The sequence below is a fragment of the Apus apus genome, chromosome 28 (assembly GCF_020740795.1).
Source record: "Apus apus isolate bApuApu2 chromosome 28, bApuApu2.pri.cur, whole genome shotgun sequence".
Taxonomy (NCBI): Eukaryota; Metazoa; Chordata; class Aves; order Apodiformes; family Apodidae; genus Apus; species Apus apus.
In genome coordinates, this window is record NC_067309.1 from 1,077,814 (window position 1) to 1,097,845 (window position 20,032).

General features: G+C 55.2%; 2 protein-coding genes and 2 long non-coding RNA genes across 5 annotated transcripts; 2 read left to right on the forward strand and 2 right to left on the reverse strand.

Annotated features, from left to right (window-relative positions):
• The first annotated feature begins 7,168 nt into the window (after window positions 1-7,168).
• Window positions 7,169-9,149, forward strand: SLC48A1 (solute carrier family 48 member 1). Its single transcript, XM_051641443.1, has 2 exons — window positions 7,169-7,339; window positions 8,818-9,149. Exons 1-2 carry the CDS (start codon window positions 7,207-7,209, stop codon window positions 8,952-8,954), a joined length of 270 nt encoding a protein of 89 aa, XP_051497403.1. The 5' UTR covers window positions 7,169-7,206; the 3' UTR covers window positions 8,955-9,149.
• Window positions 9,150-11,296: 2,147 nt separating this feature from the next.
• LOC127395039 (uncharacterized) lies at window positions 11,297-11,950 on the reverse strand. 2 transcript variants are annotated; one of them, XR_007891712.1, is made up of 4 exons: window positions 11,753-11,817; window positions 11,627-11,689; window positions 11,444-11,566; window positions 11,297-11,380 (listed from the first exon to the last, which is right to left on the reverse strand). It is a non-coding gene; the product is annotated as an uncharacterized LOC127395039 (long non-coding RNA). The 2 variants fall into 2 exon arrangements; XR_007891713.1 differs by lacking the exon at window positions 11,753-11,817 and adding an exon at window positions 11,873-11,950 and having other exon boundaries at window positions 11,354-11,443; window positions 11,504-11,689.
• A 1,083-nt stretch (window positions 11,951-13,033) lies between these two features.
• Window positions 13,034-13,960, reverse strand: LOC127395011 (uncharacterized). The gene has a single exon (XM_051641386.1). The coding sequence runs from the start codon at window positions 13,958-13,960 to the stop codon at window positions 13,034-13,036; it is 927 nt and encodes a 308-aa protein (XP_051497346.1).
• Window positions 13,961-14,011: 51 nt separating this feature from the next.
• On the forward strand, window positions 14,012-17,388 carry LOC127395040 (uncharacterized). The gene is made up of 4 exons (XR_007891714.1): window positions 14,012-14,567; window positions 14,714-14,846; window positions 15,881-16,066; window positions 16,662-17,388. It is a non-coding gene; the product is annotated as an uncharacterized LOC127395040 (long non-coding RNA).
• Window positions 17,389-20,032: the final 2,644 nt, after the last annotated feature.

Genomic DNA, 20,032 nt, shown 5'->3' on the forward strand with positions numbered 1-20,032 from the left:
TTTTTGGTGTGTGAGCACCCGTGGAGCTCTGGGTATTTGCTGTGCAGGGTTGTGCTTGTCTCTCTGCTCCCTCTCCTTAATTCCAGCCCTAATGAAGCAATTCCAACATGTTTATCTTGCTTTACCAGGTGGCACGAGGAGCATTGGAGTGTTTTACCCCAGAGCAAATAGGGAATAATGTTTCATCCTGTGTGAATGTGCTGGCTTGATGTTCACAGGGAGATTTGGAAGCCCACAGAGAAGGGTTTTGGGGAGAAGGGGAGAGAGAGAGGGACCATCCTGTGCTTTCTGTGCTGGAGTTATTCAGATGGTTGTCTGCTGGGAGAAGAGGGTTTGTGTGCTGGTTAATTACTGGGTAATTCAAGCTAGTTAAGATAATAAGAAGCCAAGGTGAGCAAGAAACAGCATTAAAAATGGTCATTTGTTAGGTTTGGGAATGTCTGTGCTCTCCAACATCTGTTGAAATGTAGGGTCAGGGTCACAAAGCCTGAGGAACAGCTTAAGAAACCCCCTGGTTTGGTATCAGACAAAGCTGATTTAATCCTGTCATCTTCAATTCAGGGCTGCTTTTCTACCCCATCAGTGTCTCACTGGGTGAAATACACTCCAGACACATGAGGTCAGACCTTGATTTTAGGCTCCCAGCCCTGAACTCAGAGGGTATTTAGGATATGTCACGTTGAGCCTGGATAAATCCAGGGTTCACCTGCTGCTCATTAGGGCAAAAATGGCCTGTTTAGTCCTGGAGGAGCAGCCAAAACCCCCATGGCTTTTATGTGCAGTGAAGCTCAGGCTGCCTGCTGATTGTTCCAAGGAAAAAAAAAAGTCATGGTTTGGGTTAAATTTAAACTTAAGTGCTTCAGTTTCAGGTGAGCAGGGCATTAATTTCCTTGGTTTCTGGCATATTTCATTAAATGTGTATATATATATATATATATTTTTGTTACCCTAACATGCCAACTGGTGCTTCTGGCAGAGGTTGGCAGGGAAGGAACTGAAATGTTCAGCCCTTGTTTTGGTGCCCCTTGTTGTGCTGATAAACCTGCTGCAACTTTCTGCATGTTGTGCAGGATAAAGGCAGAAAGAGGTTCCTCCCCTTTCCCCCCCCACCCCAAAAAAAAATGTGGGACACACAGCTCAGGTGCTGGGGGGAAATCCAGCCCTGGGCTGGGGGTGCTGATGGGATCAGAGAAGCATGGGATGGTTTGGGTTGGAAGGGACCTTAAAGAGCATCTAGATCCCACCCCCTGCATGGGCAGGGACACCTCCCACCAGCCCAGGCTGCTCCAAGCCCCATGTTAGATCCTTGAACCCTTCCAGGGATGGAGCAGCACCTTAAAGATCATCTAGTGGAGCATCTAGGTGGTCTTGAAGGTCCCTTCCAACCCATCCAACCTGCCCTTGGACACCTCCAGGGATGGGGCAGCACCTTAAAGATCATCTAGTGGGATGATCTGGGTGGTCTTGAACGTCCCTTCCAACCCAAACCATCCCATGAGCTAAAGACCAACTAGATCCACCCCCTGCATGGGCAGGGCCACCTCCCACCAGCCCAGGCTGCTCCAAGCCCCATCCAACCTGCCCTTCAACACCCCCAGGGATGGGGCAGCCACAGCTTCCCTGGGCATCCTGTTCCAGGGTCTCCCCACCCTCACACTGAAGAATTTCCTCCCAATGACCAACCTAAATCTCCCCTTTTCCAGCTTTCATCCATTCCCCCTTGTCCTCTTCCTACAAGCCCTTGTAAAAGTCCCTCCCCAGCTTTCCTGCAGCTCCTCCAGGTCCTGGAAGGCCATGCTGAGCACCATGGAGGGAGCTGGTTCTGCTCACACCCTGTGCAGCCCCATCTCCTTCCCTCCCCACCCAAATGCCTGGAATGGTCAAGCATGTGGCCAGAGGGACATTTTGGGGCCTAGAGGGACTTTTTGGGGCCTCCAGGAAAGCTGAGGAGGGACTTAGGACAAGGGCAGAAGGGATGGGATGAGGGGAAGGGCTTGAAACTGGTAGTGGGGAGATGGAGGTTGGAGATGAGGAGGAACTTGTTGGCTGGGAGGGTGGGGAGAGCCTGGGCCAGGGAAGCTGTGGCTGCCCCATCCCTGGGGGTGTTGAAGGGCAGGTTGGATGGGGCTTGGAGCAGCCTGGGCTGGTGGGAGGTGTCCCTGCCCCTGCAGGGGGTGGGATCTAGATGGTCTTGAAGGTCCCTCAACCCATTCTATGAAGTTTTGCCAAGTGAAAACCAGTCTTCAGCGGAACCCTCCAAAGGTTTCTCTCCTTCTCCAGCTGTTTCCCTGAGACATTTCACCCCCTCTCCCAGCTCAGTGGGCAAGAAGGGCTGCTCAACCCCTCCCCAGTTTTCAACCCAGCAGCAGCTGTGGCTGAGCTAGTCTGGCTCTGGCTCCCAGAAGAAAAGATTTTTCCCCTCTCTAAGAATCAACCAGACGAGGCAGAGGTTTGGAAACCCAGAAATAGTGACATGAACCTGGGCTGGCAAAGCTCAGGCTCCATTTGGAGTCAGGATTTCCAACACTCCAGCTGGAGCAAGAGCATAAAAGGAGATTGTTTGGGTGGAAAATGACTGAAGGCTTTGTAAGCCCCCTGGAAAACAAAAAAAAAACCCTAAACAACAAACAGCCCTTCTAATTCCTCACCACAGACTTCATATTTTCCAGGAGTGATTTAATTTTTTTAAGGCTGTTTTTAATTTTTATTAGTGGGGTTGCTGGGGTGGGTTTTTTTTTTGCCATCATCTTTGTCTGCCACTGTTGAGGTGTGTGTGGAGCTGGGACAGGTTGGGCTAAGAGGGCTTTTTTGCAGAGTAGCCCCAGTGAGGATGTGGTTGCCTGGGGAGGGGTGTGTGGGTTTTTGGGCCTTTCTTGCACATTTGTTGTTTGTTTTTCCTGGGGTCTGATGCCTCTTGGGGCTTGACAGAGTGTCCTGCACACGTGTGGCCTCAGGGTGAGGACACACACACACACACACAGCTGGGGCTCTTGGTCCCTGTCAACAATGCCACTTGTTTTGCTGGGCCCAAAGAAAGGGTCAGTGATGAGCAGAGGGTTTGAGGAGACCTTTTGTTTGTCCCGGTGGTTGGTTTTGATGTTTGGAGAAAGGGAAGAGTTTTGCTGCACTCCAGCTGGAGGATGCCAAGCTTCCCAAAGGGCTTCTCAAAATATTTACTGGTTCTCGGTGCCTCCTTTTGAACTTGCCTTTTCAAATTCATTTAAACTCGTGCCAAGGGTGCTGGATGGGTTTGTATTTTAAATATGAATTTGTCTTGTCAAAATACCTGTTAACTTCTCTCTTTATAAACAAACAAAAACCCCTCCCTCTGTCCCTGTTGTTCCAGATGCACTCGGGGCTGTTTGTTTGCCCAATTTCCTTTTTCCTGGAGCTTTGTGTACTTGGGATAATTAGGTTTGGATTTAGAGGTGACTTTCCCATTGCTGGATGTTGGAAATCCCTGGATTGTGGGAGCAGCACTTGGTTTAGAGAACTGGGACCAGTTCTGGGCTCCCCAATGCAAGGAGGACACGGAGCTGTTGGAGAGAGGCCAGAGGAGGCCACGGAGATGATCCAAGGGCTGGAGAAGCTTTGGAGACAGCTTGGGAGAGTTGGGGTGTCCAGCCTGGAGAGGAGAAGGCTCCAGGGAGACCTTGGAGCAGCTTCCAGTGGCTGAAGGGGCTCCAGGAAAGCTGGGGAGGGGCTTGGGCCAAGGGCAGGAGGGATGGGATGAGGGGGAAGGGCTTGAAACTGGCAGTGGGGAGATGGAGGTTGGAGATGAGGAGGAACTTGTTGGCTGGGAGGGTGGGGAGAGCCTGGGCCAGGGCAGCTGTGGCTGCCCCATCCCTGGGGGTGTTGAAGGGCAGGTTGGATGGGGCTTGGAGCAGCCTGGGCTGGTGGGAGGTGTCCCTGCCCATGCAGGGGGTGGGATCTAGATGGTCTTAAGGTCCCTCAACCCAAACCATTCCATGATTCTGTTTATTCCAGCCTGACCTGCCATCCTCCTGGGGATGCCCCTTGAATTCATGTTTGTTTTGGCAACATCTGGATGAGTTTTTCCTTTCTTCTCTGACTGCTCCCCCGTTCTGAGGGCCACGGATGGGGTTTGGGTGCCCATTTGGGGCTGATCCCACAAGCTCAGGAGGAGCAAATCCCATTCCCATTTCTCCTCCCAGTCCCAGATTGCCAACTGCCCATGGCTTTTGATGGTTTTCAGATGGTGCTGTGAGCTGGTGGCATTTGTTGGACTCTTTACCATTTGTGGGAGGGGGGAGGGAAGAAAATCCAAGCTGGGAATGCTCAGCAGAGGCTCTGAGTGTTGAGAGGAGGGAAACCTGGAGCTGGAGGGAGTCTCTTCCCCCCTGTGTTGTGTGTGGGTAGGAATGTGGTGTTGGCTGAGCTGCTGTAAGAGGATCCCCCCCCCCCCCCCCCCCGGGTTTCGTGACCCTGTGGCCAAACTTGAGGGCCTGGAGAAGTTGTCAGGAGGCTTTTTTCTTTTTTTGCTTAGTCATGGGTGAGGAATGAACTCAGCACCCCTCGTGAGCCTGGAGCAGCTTCCCTCCCCGTGCTGGGTCAGGGATTTGGGGGCTGGGGTTGGGTGCAGGGTCAGGGCTGGCAAGGGGCAGGGGGGTGACAATCAAGTGGCAGCTCATGTGCTGCCTCTGCTCACCCCAAGGAGACTTCCCAGAGCAGCAGTTTTGGCCTGGAAACACCCAACAGGTTGACTCAGCAGTTCAGCTAAATTGTGCCGAGTCATCCGAAAGAAGCAGCTTTTTTGGTTGCTTTTTTGTTGTTGTTGCTGAGTGAAATAAACCCACAGTTTCCCCCCCTCTTTTTTAAATGTCCTTTTTAAGAAATGAGGTTTGAACTTCCTGGAGCAGAAGCTTCAAGGTAATACGAAGTGAAAGAAGGGGTTGTTAACAAGCTGAACGAGGGGCTTTGCCACCCAGTCCCATGGCAGGGCTTTTTTTTTTTTTGGGAAGTGTTGCCAATGGAATTGGGGTGTCCTGCACTCAAAATGTCCTCTGTCATCTCCAGCAGACGAGTGTGGTGGTGGCTTGTGGTGGAATCAGTCATGGAAAAGCAGTGTCTGACGTGGTGAGAGTCTTGGAATGAAAATCCTGACAGCCTGGAGCCAGGGAATGTGCCTGGAAACTGTGTGGGTGCAGCAGGTCCCACCAGATGAGGGGCTGGACTGGTCCTGCTTTTCTTGGGATAAGAAGCCCACAAGCTCCATCTGCCCTGGAGATCAGCACTTCACCCTGGGGGGTTTTCTGCACCCCAAGTGCTTTTGCTTTGACTTTTATGGGGTGGTTTGGTTTTCTGAAAGTTGCCCTTTCCCCCCCCCCCAACTCTCTCCTTGTTTTAATCTTCTTTGCTCCATCCCAAGACACTGAAGAGGCAAAAACCCTTTTCCAAGGTCCTCCTGTCTCTCCTGGATCTGAGTTTGTGGGTGTTCAGCATCACTTTGAGGGCACCTGCAGAACATCCCGTGCCCATGTGGCCAGTGGGGGTGGGAAAAAGGATGAGGGGGAATGGTTTTAAGCTGGAAAAGGGGAGATGGAGGTTGGACATCAGGAGGAAATAGGTTAGTGTGAGGGTGGTGAGACCCTGGGACAAGCTGGACAGAGACGTTGTGGCTGCCCCATCCCTGGGGGTGTCCAAGGGCAGGTTGGATGGGGCTTGGAGCAACCTGGGCTGGTGGGAGGTGTCCCTGCCCATGCAGGTGGTGGAACTGGATGATTTTGAATGTCCCACCACCCCAAACCATCCCCTAATTCAATGAAAACCTGCTCGAAATGAGCCCAGAGCTGCTCAGGAGCAGGAACACAAACCCAGCAGTGACTCTGGGCTCTGCTCCTCTCTGGGTTTCGCTGCAGTTGTTTTCTTCCTGGCTGGAACACATCCCTGTGAGCCTTGGGGAGCTTTGTGTGCAATGAGTGTATCCAGAGGAGCCCTGGCAGGACTCCTGGTTGTCCTTAGCATCCAAATGTTGATCTTGTTGTGGGCAAGGCTGGTTTTCCCTTCCTTTGATGTTGAGAAGCAGCCGCAGAGGGAGGTCTGTGTTCTTGCAGGGCCCAGAGAAAGCAGCCTGGTATTTTGGCAGCTCTGTCATCGGGTTGGTGGGGGTGTTATTATTATATTATTATCATTTCTTCCCCTGCTGCCCTTCAAATAAAATCTGGGAAGGAGGAACACAAGCCTCTCCAGCTGCACCTCTGGAGGGGTCACATTTCAGAAGAGCCGCTGAGGCTTGTGCCAAAAAAACGAGTCCAGGGGTCTAAGTGTGACAAGTGGCTTCAGCTCCAGGTGGAGTGAGAAGCTCCAGGAGATGGAGTCCCACTCTGAAACTCCCAGAGCCTGCTCTGCCTGGTGCTGCTTGGAGCTGGGATGGTGGAGTTTGGGAATGACAGGTAGAAAAACATGGGCAGGGTTGAAGGCTGGGAAGGAGCAGCTCTCCTGCCAAGTGTCTCCCCTGATCTTCTAAAGTGTGATCAAAAGGTGGCAGGTTCTTTGCCCAAGATCAGGGGAGGACGTGTTGGTTTTTTCCCCTATATCAGAAGCTGTTTACAGCTGGTATTTGGATCCTTTCAGCCCTTTGTGGGTTGTTTTTTTTCCCCCTCATCCTGTTTTCCTCCCCTTTGACAAGGGAGTTGAAACTCAGTTGTGGACTTGTCACCTAAACCCGGGGAAGCTGTGGCTGCCCCATCCCTGGGGGTGTTGAAGGGCAGGTTGGATGGGGCTTGGAGCAGCCTGGGCTGGTGGGAGGTGTCCCTGCCCATGCAGGAGGTGGGATCTAGATGGTCTTTAAGGTCCCTCCAACCCAAACCATTCCATGGTTCTAATCCTTGACTTGCCATGTCCTGAGGGCTGTGTGGAGAATGAACTGAAGCTGCTCTGGGTCTGCAGGGGATGGGTCTGATCCGGATGGGAAATGAAAGGAGTTTTTTGGGGGAACTTCTTCAAGGAGTGAAGAGCTTTCAGTGCCAGCCTGTTGGCAAGACAGGGGGCTGAGTGGGTGGGAGAAGCTTCCTCTCCCTCTGGTAGGGCTGTGGCCATGAAGTCTCATTCCCTGGTGGTTTTTGGAGGGGGGTTTAATGAGATGTAGGTGGATGAGGCACCTTCCTGGTGTGCTGCAGGTTCTGACTGCCCTTGGTGTCTGGTCCAGCAGGTGTCCTGGCCCTCTGGGCCCTGATCACACACGTGATGTATGTGCAGGATTACTGGAGGACCTGGTTGAAAGGGCTGAGGTTCTTCCTCTCCATTGGGATCCTCTTCTCAATCCTCTCCGTGGTGGGATTCTGCTCCTTCCTCGTTCTGGCCATCACTGAACACCAGTGTAAGTACCTTCCTCCCAGTTACCTGCTGCAGCAGTCCCTGGTGGGGCTGGGATTACTGGGTTTGGATGTGAAGGAACAGGAGATGCTGGGGGTGGACCTGGGGATGTTCTTGCCATCTCTTCTGGGGGTGGAAAGAGACTTTTGGAGAGGGGCTGCAGGAATTGCCATGGCATTTCATTTGTCTGCTGCCTTATCTTGATGGCACAGGGATGTAAGTCGGGTAAGTAACTGGAATTGGGGAGTTTGAGGTTGGATATGAGGAGGAAATTCCTCACTCTGAAGGTGGGGAGACCCTGGGCCAGTACCTTGAGGGGCTCCAGGAAAGCTGGGGAGGGACTTGGGCCAAGGGCAGGAGGGATGGGCCGAGGGGGAAGGGCTTGGAACTGGCAGTGGGGAGATGGAGGTTGGAGATGAGGAGGAACTTGTTGGCTGGGAGGGTGGGGAGAGCCTGGGCCAGGGCAGCTGTGGCTGCCCCATCCCTGGGGGTGTTGAAGGGCAGGTTGGATGGGGCTTGGAGCAGCCTGGGCTGGTGGGAGGTGTCCCTGCCCATGCAGGGGGTGGGATCTAGATGCTCTTTAGCTCATGGGATGGTTTGGGTTGGAAGGGACCTTCAAGCCCACCCAGATGCTCCACTAGATGATCTTTAAGGTGCTGCTCCATCCCTGGGGGTGTCCAAGGGCAGGTTGGATGGGGCTTGGAGCAACTTCCAAGCCAAACCATCCCATGATTCTATGAATCCTCCTGCCTGATGTGTTCCCCTCCTTGGGGCATCTGCTGATATTTGAGCTGCCTCCAGAGACCTGCTCCTGACAGCCCATGGATCCCAGCATTGTTTCCTGGAGGGCCTGGAATTCCCTTCTTTCTCTGACCAAACAAAGGGGGTGCTCTCCAACATTGTCACATCAACACCCATAAAGCAGGTGCCTGAGGGCCCTGAAATCCAAACACCAACCAGCAGGGTGAAAACACCCCCTGAGTCCAGTCAGCAGTGAAAGCTGCCTTGCTGGAAAATACTCCACATTGTCCAAGGAGGCCTCATCTCATTCCTCCCCCTATTTCCTTGGCCCTTGACCAAAGAAGGAGAGTTTGGGGGTTGTTTGTTTGGCAGAAGTTGCCCGGGTTTGTTGTTGTGTTTGGGCTGGGAGCCACCAGGAGTCCTGTGGTGGTGGTTGCACTCCAGCTGGTGAACAAGCTGTTTTGGGGTCATAAAGTCCTCTGCGTGGCCAAAATCCCCCCCCCACACACCTCCAGGGAGATTGAAGTGCTTCAGCCTTGTTGGAGGGCATGAAAACCCTCCTGCCCCATCATCAGGGACACAAATGTAACAAGAAATGCAAATAGTTTTCATTGTCTCCTTTCTCGGAGTCGTGAGGGACAATGGGATGATCTCTTAAGGTCCTTCCAACCCAAACCATCCCATGATTCTCTGAAGTGGGTTTTTGGGGATTTTTTTTGACTGTCTCCTCTTCTCTCCCAGCCCTGACTGACCCCAGGAGCTACTACCTGTCCTGTGTCTGGAGTTTCATCTCCCTGAAGTGGGCTTTCCTGCTCAGCCTCTACTCCCACCGGTACCGCAACGAGTTTGCAGACATCAGCATCCTCAGTGACTTCTAACCCCTTGGACTTCCCTCCTCCCTGGATGTTCTGGATGTCTGAGCTGCCCCCCCCAAACCAAGGACATGTTCCACCCAACAGATGGACAAGAGAGAGAACCCACCCAGTGCTGCTTGGTTTGTCTGTCTGCAGTAGGGGTTGTTTTTTTTCCTGATTGCTTTTAATCAACATGTCAAGTCTGGCTGGTGATGCCCACCTAAGTCTCTCCCTTCCTCGGGGGTCCCTCTGGCTGGTGGGACACCCCATGTGCTCACACCCTGCAGGGCCAGACCCACTCTTGGTGTTGCCCCCAAGGCTGAGGGAGCTTTCAAGATGGGGAGGAGGTGCTGGGCCTTCCAGGAGCTGTAGGTTCATCCCTGATACCCACTCTTGGTGTTGCCCCAAGGCTGAGGGAGCTTTCAAGATGGGGAGGAGGTGCTGGGCCTTCCAGGAGCTGTAGGTTCTTCCCTGATACCCACTCTTGGTGTTACCCCAAGGCTGAGGGAGCTTTCAAGATGGGGAGGAGGTGCTGGGCCTTCCAGGAGCTGTAGGTTCTTCCCTGATACCCACTCTTGGTGTTACCCCAAGGCTGAGGGAGCTTTCAAGATGGGGAGGAGGTGCTGGGCCTTCCAGGAGCTGTAGGTTCATCCCTGATACCCACTCTTGGTGTTGCCCCAAGGCTGAGGGAGCTTTCAAGATGGGGAGGAGGTGCTGGGCCTTCCAGGAGCTGTAGGTTCATCCTTGATACCCACTCTTGGTGTTACCCCAAGGCTGAGGGAGCTTTCAAGATGGGGAGGAGGTGCTGGGCCTTCCAGGAGCTGTAGGTTCATCCCTGATGGCTGCAGCACCCCAACATCTGGTCCTTGGGGGTGCATCAGCAGCTTCAGGTGGGTGCAGCAGGGGGAGGTGTCAAATGCTGCTCCCCTTGCTCTGCTCTCCTCCTCCAAGAGAAAGGGGGGGATGAGCCTTTCCTTGGGGCACCAAGTCCCTTCATACCTCCCAGCCAGTGTCCCACAGCTCCCAGTGTTTTCTTCCCACACATTGTCCACCCAGAGAGCTCTCTCCTGTGGACTTGGCCAAGCTCCAAGGGACAGGCCAGCAGCAGAGCAGCTCTAAAGTCACCTCGAGGCCCATTCTGGCTGCTACCCAGGAGCATTTTGAAAAAAGGAACTTCATACCACGTTCAAGGCTCAGATCTGTGGCCAGGAGGGTCAGGTGCTTGGGTGGCAGGTGGGCTGGGCAGATCCTTCACCCACCTGAAGCCCTGGAGAAGCAGGAGTGGGGGTCTCCCCTCTGGTGGCTGTGAAGCTTCCCCCTGCATTTCGGTGGGTTTGGTGACCTCCCTAATCCTGTGATTTGGACCCTGCCAGGAGCCACCCTGAGAAGCTCCAAACCTTCAGGTGTTTACATCTTTCCTTGCTGAATTTGTGGCCTTCAGAGCAGGGGAAGGTTTTGGGCACCATCCATGTCTGGCTGCTGCAAACTGGGAATGGCAACTTCCAGGAATCCCTCCCGGGGGAGGTGAGGAGAGGCAGGAGAAGCCCCTTCCCCTGCAGAGCCATGGAACCAGGAAGGAGTTTGAAGGCATCTGCCTGAGCCACTTGTCCTGCCACTTCTCCAGGAGCTTCTGGAGCTTTCCCTGAAGACCCTTCTTGGCAACCTGAGGGTGGGCAAGGGCCCCACACGGGGTTTTGTCACCAAGGATGGGTGTGAGGGGAAGGTCCCAGGTGCTTTGCTGTCAGCCCAGCTTTCTCTCCTGCCACACACAACTCCCAGCCTGGTTTTGTGCCACTGTCTGCTGGGGACTCCCTGGACTGTCCTTCCTCTCACCTTGTCCCCATGGAGTCCTCTGGCTGGTGTTGGAATCCCACTGGGAGGCTCCATCCTCCTGTTGCTTTGGAAAATGAGAAGTCCAGGCAGCTGGAGCTGGGGGGGGGAGGATTTTGGAGCTGTTTGATGACACTTGTTGACATAATTCCTGGGTTTCTTGGGTAGGAGGATCCTCAAGTGACTTCATCAGGTGGAGGAACATCTTGGGGTCAAGCCAGGTTCTCCAGAGGGGATCACTAAGCCCTGAAATGCACTTAAGGGATTAATCCTCAGGCTTTTAAATACTGAAATCCCCTTTCCTGCTGACGTTGGGCTGTGCCAGCTTGGCAGGCAGGGCTGGAGGAGCTCACCTGGCTCCCCTGCCCCAACCTGGGCAGTTGACAAGTGGGTTTGACCTCCCTGGTTCCAAGAAGCCAAATGTCACCTTCTGTGTGTCACCTTCTGTGTCCCCAGCCCTGCCCACACAGCTGCTGCCAGCCCAGCTCTGCTGATGGGGTTGGAGGATCCTTGGGGTGCAGAAATTCCCTCTGGCTGAGGCAGGAGCTGTGCTGGGACAACAGGTTGTCCCTCTTGTGTCACCAGAGGATGGATCCCTCCAGTCTGGGCACCACTGGCACCTCATCAGGAGCTCCTTTCCTGTCCCAAAAGTCCCTTCCCTCCAGTCTGGGCACCACTGGCACCTCAGGAGCTCCTTTCCTGTCCCAAAAGTCCTTTCCCTCCAGTCTGGGCACCACTGGCACCTCATCAGGAGCTCCTTTCCTGTCCCAAAAGTCCCTTCCCTCCAGTCTGGGCACCACTGGCACCTCAGGAGCTCCTTTCCTGTCCCAAAAGTCCTTTCCCTCCAGTCTGGGCACCACTGGCACCTCATCAGGAGCTCCTTTCCTGTCCCAAAAGTCCCTTCCCTCCAGTCTGGGCACCACTGGCACCTCATCAGGAGCTCCTTTCCTGTCCCAAAAGTCCTTTCCCTCCAGTCTGGGCACCACTGGCACCTCAGGAGCTCCTTTCCTGTCCCAAAAGTCCCTTCCCTCCAGTCTGGGCACCACTGGCACCTCAGGAGCTCCTTTCCTGTCCCAAAAGTCCCTTCCCTCCAGTCTGGGCACCACTGGCACCTCAGGAGCTCCTTTCCTGTCCCAAAAGTCCCTTCACTTTTCCCTGGAGATTTTTTAAAACTGGACTGTAAAATTTACCCCCAAGTCCCTTCACTGATTCCAACCCCTGGTTTCTTCCCCTTCAGGTGTGTTTGAAACTCAAACCCCTGCTCTCACCTGGGCTTTTTTTTTTTTTTAAAAATGATGTCTGTAAATAGAATGAGAATATATTTTTGACCTTGGTTGCTTGGTTTGCACACTTGCTGGGAGCTGTGGTGCTGCTGGTGGGATGGGGGCTTCACCTGTGTGTGTGTCCCAGTGGCTCCTTGTCCTAAAACCCCCCCCTTGAACTTCGTGAGGAGCAGAAATACACTCGTGGTTGTTTTTTTTCCTCACCAACCCCTTGTCTGCTTCTCCCTGTCCAGCTGGGAGCTCCTGTCCCTCTCCCTGCCCTGCTGCCAACATTTCTCCTCCTGGGGCAGGAACCAAATCTTTTGGGGGGGTTGTTTTTTTTCGGGGTGAGGTGGAACCCCCAGGGGGAAGAAGAGTTGGTGTGAGAGATGGGGGAGGTGGTTTCAGGCAGGATGTGAAGCCACTTTTGCTGATTTCTTTTTCCTTCAGGAAGTTTTCTTTTAACTAGCTGGTTGGTTTGGGTACCGTGCCTGCCTGGGACGCTCTGCTACTGCTTCCAAGTGAGCTCAGTGAAGGGAAAATTAACCAGTTAAAGGAGAAGTGGCTCAAACCAGGACACTTGGCTACAAGTGCCACGAGTTTGCTGGGCTCAGCTGCGTCCTCACAACTGGCCTGGAGGGACCTGGAGCAGCATCTCTTGGGGGGGGGGTCTTTTTCTGGTTTGTTTTTTTTTCTGGGGGGTCTTTTTCTGGGGTTCTTCTTCTGGAGGGGGTCTTTTTCTGGGGGGTCTTTTTCTGGAGGGTCTTTCTCTGGGGGGTCTTTCTCTGGGTTTTTTTTTCTGGGGTTCTTTTTCTGAGGAGTCTTTTTCTGGGGTTCTTCTGGGGGTTCTTTTGGGGAGTCTTTCGGGGGTTCTTCTGGGGGGTCTTTTTCTGGGGTTCTTCTGGAGGTCTTTTTCTGGGGGTTCTTTTTCTGGGGGGTCTTTTTCTGGGGTTCTTCTGGAGGTTCTTCTTTTGGGGGGTCTTTTTCTGGGAATTCTTTTGGGGGGTCTTTTTATGGGGTTTTTCTGGGGGGTCTTTTTCTGGGGGTCTTTTCCTGGGGGTTCTTTTCCTGGGGGTTCTTTTTCTGGGGTTCTTCTGGGGGTTCTTCTGGGGGGTCTTTTTCTGGGGTTCTTCTGGGGGGTCTTTTTCTGGGGTTCTTCTGGAGGTCTTTTTCTGGGGGTTCTTTTTCTGGGGGGTCTTTTTCTGGGGGGTCTTTTTCTGGGGTTCTTCTGGGGGTTCTTCTTTTGGGGGGTCTTTTTCTGGGAATTCTTTTGGGGGGTCTTTTTATGGGGTTTTTCTGGGGGGTCTTTTTCTGGGGGTCTTTTTCTGGGGGTTCTTCTGGGAGGTCTTTTTCTGGGGTTCTTCTGGGGGGTCTTTTTCGGGGGGGTCTTTTTCTGGGGTTCTTCTGGGGGGTCTTTTTCTGGAGGTCTTTTTCTGAAGGTCTTTTTCTGGAGATCTTTTTCTGGAGGTTCTTTTTCTGGGGGGTCTTTTTCTGGGGGGTCTTTTTCTGGGGGTTCTTTTTCTGGGGGTTCTTTTTCTGGGGGTTCTTTTTCTGAGGGGTCTTTTTCTGGGGGGTCTTTTTCTGGAGTTCTTCTGGGGATTGTTCTTCTGGGGGGTCTTTTTCTGGGGTTCTCCTGGAGGTCTTCTTCTGGGGGGTTCTTTTTCTGGGGGGTCTTCTGGCAGAAGCTGCTCTGGGCAGGCTGGGGCTGGGGGCTGCAGTGCGGGCGGTGGCCGCGGGGGGGCAGCAGCGGCCAGGGCTGGTACCCGGGGGGGGGGGGATGATCCAGGATCCAGGAGCAGGATCCAGGAGCAGGATCCAGGATCCAGGAGCAGGATCCAGGAGCAGGATCCGAATTCCCGGGACACCCGCAGCACCGGGACGTGCTGGTGAAGGTGTCCTTGGTGTCACGATAAGGGGGTCAAGACCCACCCCCCCCATTTCCTTGCTGGGTGGGGGGGGGGTCTGCGGGAGTTTGGGGCGGAACTGCAGGATCCTTCTTGGTTGGGAAAGATCTTGAGGATCATCAAGTCCCAACCGTAGCTCGACTCGTGTTGAGTCTTGGGCTGGATCATGTTCCTCAGCGGCATCTTCAGGGCTTTGCAACCCCACTCGGGAGGGGAGAAGCCTTCTCCTGTCCTGGGGGAAGGTTGCCAGACCCTGCTCCAAGGCAGCAGCTGAGCCCAAATGATGTTCTTGTCCCTCTGGTGCTGGGACCCGAGGGGAGCACAGGTCCCGTGGGGCTCTGAGGGGCCAGAGCCACCCCCCCCCCAGGTGGACCCGAGTCCATCATCTCACCACGAGAACCCTTCTCTACCTTCAGGCCCCCAAAGTCTTAGTGACCCCAGCCCTGTTCTCAGCCTGGACCAGGCTTTCCCATCCACCTCCTGGGAGCAGGGATCCCACCACTTGGCTGCTCAAGAAACTCTCCAGAGCTTCAGCAGCACCTGCTGGATTTTACCCTCCTGCTGGGGTCTGCAGAGGACCTTTGGTGGCTGGAAGGAGCCCACCTTGAAGCCCAGCTCCTCCTGCAAGCCCTGTCGTGCAGGTAGGTCTCCAACAGAAGAAAGGGAGACCCTGAAAGGGTCTTGTCTTGCCTTGGGTTGGTGGCCCTGATCCCACCTTCCTGCCCGAGGGGGGTTTGGAGGACGTTCCAAAGGAACAAAAGAGGAACAAAAAACAAAACCCCACCAGGTTTTTTGCATTTTCACAATCTGGCCTCAAGATGTGGGCAGGACGGAAGCGGCGCCTCAAAGGCTCCCGGGGCTGAGCCTGGAGGCCTCCTCAGATCCACCTCCCTGGAGCTGCTGAACCTGCACCTTCCCAGGTGGGTCTGGGTGGAGAAGGGTGTTTGGCACCTGCTGGCCAGGGTGACACTGTCCTCGGGGTGTTGGGTGCGTGGGTCTTGGCTCTGTGTCTGTGGCTCTGGGCTCTGTGTCCTCTCGCTGGGTGCTGGGGTGTCCAGCAGCTCCAAGTCATGGGGCAGAACTTGGAAGGGAGGGCAAGGAGGTCCTCAGGCAACCTTCAGGTGGTTCTGGGTGGTCCTGAGTGTGGCTGGGCTGGGATTGTGGTGCTAGGAGGGACCGGGTGTGGAGACAAGAGGGTCAAACCCTCCCCATGGAGACTGCCTGGACCCTGAGCCCTCAGGGATGTCCCACCAATGCATCTTCGTGGTGCCACATGGACCCTGATCCCCCAGGGATGCCCCACCAATGCATCTTCGTGGTGCCACATGGACCCTGAGCCCTCAGGGATGTCCCACCAATGCATCTTCGTGGTGCCACATGGACCCTGATTCCCCAGGGATGTCCCACCAATGCATCTTCGTGGTGCCACATGGACCTGATCCCCCAGGGATGTCCCACCAATGCATCTTCGTGGTGCCACATGGACCTTGATCCCTCAGGGATGTCCCACCAATGCATCTTCGTGGTGCCACATGGACCTTGATCCCTCAGGGATGTCCCACCAATGCATCTTTGTGGTGCCACATGAACCCTGAGCCCTCAGGGATGTCCCACTAATGCATCTTCGTGGTGCCACATGGACCCTGATCCCTCAGGGATGTCCCACCAATGCATCTTCGTGGTGCCACATGGACCTTGATCCCTCAGGGATGTCCCACCAATGCATCTTCGTGGTGCCACATGGACCTCATCCTGCCCCTTGGCCCAAGCAGCACCCACTGCCTGGCCCTCTGGGTGCTGAGCAGGGGAACCCAGGAGCAGGGTGAGGAGGAAGGGACATTCTCACCAGCCTCTCCAGCCAGGGAAGGAGAACCTCAGCCAAGCTTGGTCGCCCTGTCCCCACACCAGGGAGGGGAGCCAACTCAGAACATCTTTGCTCTTTGTTTCCTGGCAGCTGCTCGTTAAAAAACAATCATTAACAAGAAAAAAAAAAAAGAGAAGAAAAATCCCCCAAATTCCATGTCAAGGACTGCGACGTCCTGGTGGGAGCAGGATGGAGCTGGTTGCCACCATGGGCTGGTGGGCTGGGTTTGGACACCAGGGTTGGGGTCGAGCTGCTGGAGGAGCCAGGAGCTGGAGGGTGAGGGATGTGGTGGGTAGAAAGTTGCAGTGGTTGGTACCTTGGAGGTGACAGGCGTGGTCGGGGTGGCCAGGGTAGGTTAGAAGAAGGGACCTTCTGGTGGCTTTTGGTCTGGCAGCTTCTTCAGGGCCAACTGCACAGTTGCATCCAGCCCCAATCCCGTGTGGTTCTGGGGCTGGAAGAGGGTGGAGAGGACGGGACAAACCTGCCCAAGGGGAGCACAGCAAGGAGGAACCCCTGCAGGAGACCTCTGTGCTGGAACGAGCACCCCCAGAAGCATCTCCTTGCCTCCAAACACCATCTGGGATGGACACGGGAGACGTGGACACCAGCCCAGCTCCTCCTGGTTGTCATTTTCAGCCCTGCCAGGCTGATGTTCTCCCCAAGGGAATTTGTGGTCCTGCTTGGTGCTTCTCACGAGCCACTTGGCAGGGGAGGGTGTTGGGGACAAATGAGCCGTGGGATGGAAAAGTCCCTGATGGAGCTGCTGGAGTGTTGGGATGAGGGAAGCAGAGCAGAGGGGGGGGGCTGGGAAGCAGCCATGGTCTGAGGCAGGGGGGGGGCTGGGAATGGTTATTTTTAGGACATCTTTCAGTTTGGAGACCGACCAAGGGAGTAAAACGGTTCAAGATGGTTCCAACGTTGAACGAGGAGGCTGAAAATCGTCCGGGTTGAGGAGGAGGATCCAGGAAGAGCTTTTGGAGACGTGATTTCTGGAGAGCTGGTGAGGTGCAGCCCCCGGGAGCTTGGCAGAGAGGTTGTGGAAGGGGGTCCTGGCACCTCCCAGGAGGGGAATTTGCAGTTTGGAGGTGGCTGGGAGGGCTCAGGTCTTCTCCTGGACCAGCCCAAGCTGGAGCTGAACTGGCCTGGCAGCAGCTTCTCGTGGAAAGGTCGTTGTTGGTTTTCTTCCTCAACCAGGAATGAAAGGGGAAAGAGCTGAAGAAAGGGCTGAAAAGCCCAGATTGGATGGAAATAATCGTTGTGGAGTAAAACCAGGACAGCAAAGGGAGGCAGGGGGTGCCCTTCCCCACCTCCTGAGCTCTGGGATCCTCCACCAGGTCCTGGTTCTTGACGTGGCTGGAAACATCTCGCCCAGCCAGGACGTGTCTTCCTGGCCCAGAGCTGCTTGACACAGCTCGGTGGTTTCAGGGCCCTGGTGGGGGAGAATTTATTCTGGGAATCACGACATGAAACATCTTGCGGGTTGGTGGCTCAGGCCCCAAGTTCCAGAGCTCCAAAAAACAACCCTCAAAAATGCACCGTTTCTGTCCCATCTGCCTGGGGTGGGTTTGGTTGTGCAGAGTTTGGGATGGGCCCCCCCAAACCCCCTCCAAGCCCCTCCAAACCCCCCCAAACCCTCCCAAACCCCCCCAAACCCCCTCCAAGCTCCTCCAAGCCCCTCCAAACCCCCCCAAACCCCCTCCAAGCCCCTCCAAACCCCCTCCAAGCCCCTCCAAACCCCCCCCAAACCCCCTCCAAGCCCCTCCAAACCCCCTCCAAACCCCCCCAACCCCCTCCAAACCCCCCCAGACCCCCCCAAACCCCCTCCAAGCCCCTCCAAACCCCCTCCAAACCCCCCCAACCCCCCTCCAAACCCCCTCCAACCCCCCTCCAAGCCCCTCCAAGCCCCCTCCAAGCCCACCAGAGCAATACAAGCTCCTCCTTCCCAAACTGGATCCTCATTTTCCCACCTTTGGTGGGACGGGATCAGGTTGGGGGGGCAGTTTCACCCAGGAAAGGGACAATGGGGTGTCCCAGCAGTGCTGGTGGTGGCAAGAACTTGCTCGAGGGGTTGAAGTTTCCAAATGTTGGATTGTCTCTTGAGCTGGTTCCTTCTGGTCACTTTTGGTACCTCCAGGCCTGGCAGGTGACCCTGCACCACTCACCAGTTGCTTTTTCCTCCCTTCCTGCCTCTTCAGGCAAATGAAAACCTTAAGAAAACCTGTCCCCAACCTGTCCCCAAGCTGGTGGCTCTTCCCCTTCCACGACAGCCCCCGTGTCTCCCCGTTCATCCCATCCCTCCCCCAGTTGGAATCCCCCTTTTCTCCAGTTTGCAGGAGTTGATCTGGTGTGTCCATCAAGCCCGGGCAGAGGAGCTTTGCTCTGCTCTGCTCAGAAAACCAGTTTGGATCCCAGACCATGATCAGGTGAGCTCCTTCCCTGCCATTTTGATCCAGTTATCTCCCCATTCCTGGTGGGTGTTGCTCTCCCAGGTTCCCTCCAAGCCCTGCACACCTCGGGGTCACACTCCCTCACCCTCTGGCCCCTCTGGCCATTAAACCTCCATGTTTACTGTCTTTACCCTCTGGATTTGGACTGGATCCACATCCTGGGCTCAGAAACCCTCTGGATTTGGACTGGCACTCCATCCTGGGCTCAGAAACCCTCTGGAATCCACCATCTCCACATCCCAAGCTTGGAAACCTTCTGGAATTGACCATCCCCACATCCCAGGCTTGGAAACCCCCTGGATATGGGCTGGCTCCACATCCTGGGCTCAGAAAGCCTCTGGAATTGTCCATCTCTCTGTCCAAGGCTCAGAATCCCTCTGGAATTGCCTGGCTCCACATCCTGGGCTTAGAAACCCTCTGGAATTGACCATCTCTCCATCTCAAGCTTGGAAACCCCCTGGACATGGATTTTCTCTACATCCCAAGCTTGGAACCCCCTGGATATGGGCTGGCTCTGCATCCCAGGCTTGGAAACCCTCTGGAATTGATCATCTCCACATCCCAGGCTTGGAAACCCTCTGGAATTGACCATCTCCACATCCCAGGCTTGGAAACCCTCTGGAATTGACCATCTCCACATCCCAGGCTTGGAAACCCTCTGGAATTGACCATCTCCACATCCCAGGCTCTGCCTGACCCGAGGTTGGTGCTACCAGGTCACCCCATCCAGACACAGATTGGGGGGCAGATGGGGGGGTCTGTGGCTACCAGGGCACCCAGCTCTGCAGCCCAGGTGGCCCTGGATGAGCCCTTGACCCCTTCCTGCCCCTCAGCTCATCCCTTTGTCTCTTGAACAACCCCCTTGAAGTCAGCTCCAGATCCTGCAGCTCGTGCCCTCCCCCCTTTCCCTCCTCTAAAGCTGGGAAGCTTTTTGAGCTGCTGCCTTGGCCCAACAAAGCCCAACAATTGGAGAGAAACCCAACACATCCCCCCCCCTCAACCCCCCCACACACCCCCCCCCTTTTCCTCCCTGGAGATCAAAGGGGGTTTCATCAGGATCGAATTTCCTTGGGCAAAATGAGGAAAATCTGTCGCTCTCATCCCCCCCCCAAACTCCCCCCCGAGGCTGCTCCTCAGCCCTGGACCTGCTGGAGGAGCCAACATCTCCTCTCCCTGCCCACCCCCCTGGACATTTCAACCCTCCCCATGGCTTGGAGGACCAGTGGGGTCCTGCTGTGCCTGAGCTCTTCCCAGGGGAGATGCAGGGACGTTGAGCATCAGCTCCTGGAGGTTCCCCCGTCCTGCAGAGTCCTCCTGGCACTGGGGGGACCTTGCCAAGGTGGTGGGGACAACTGGGACATCTGCTCTGGCCCCGTGGCTCCCTTAAGCAAAGCCCCTCAGCTCCTGCCATGGCGTGCAGGAAACTGGGCTTCCAAGCCAGCTCCAGAGCACCAGGAACTGGTTCCAGGCGGGGAAGGAGTTTTCCTTTCATCTCCAGCCAAGGAGCTGAACCAGCCCTTTCGTCTCTCCCCAGATGGAGCTTTGAAGGCTTCCAGGGTCCTTCCAACATGTGCTGCTGGGGCTTGGGAGGGGAGGCAGCTCTGGGAGGGAGGAGAAGCTGGAAAGCAGGACGGGGGGAAAGGGTTCTCCCCGTTGGGAGATGCCCCAAGGGGGCAAACTGGAGGGGCTCCTGGATCCACCTTCACCGCGGATGGTCGTGAAGAGCAGGGAGTGTCCATGGGCTGTGGGGATCCCTGGGCTGGAGCGCTGTGGGACGTGCCATCCTGCAGGTCCC

Bases quoted from the DNA above. Each gene is read 5' to 3' on its own strand.
- SLC48A1 (XM_051641443.1), top strand. From the start codon at position 7,207: ATGTATGTGCAGGATTACTGGAGGACCTGGTTGAAAGGGCTGAGGTTC. The intron at 7,340-8,817 runs GTAAGTACCTTC...CTTCTCTCCCAG, and splicing joins GGCCATCACTGAACACCAGT to CCCTGACTGACCCCAGGAGC.
- LOC127395011 (XM_051641386.1), bottom strand. From the start codon at position 13,960: ATGGGGGGGGTGGGTCTTGACCCCCTTATCGTGACACCAAGGACACCT.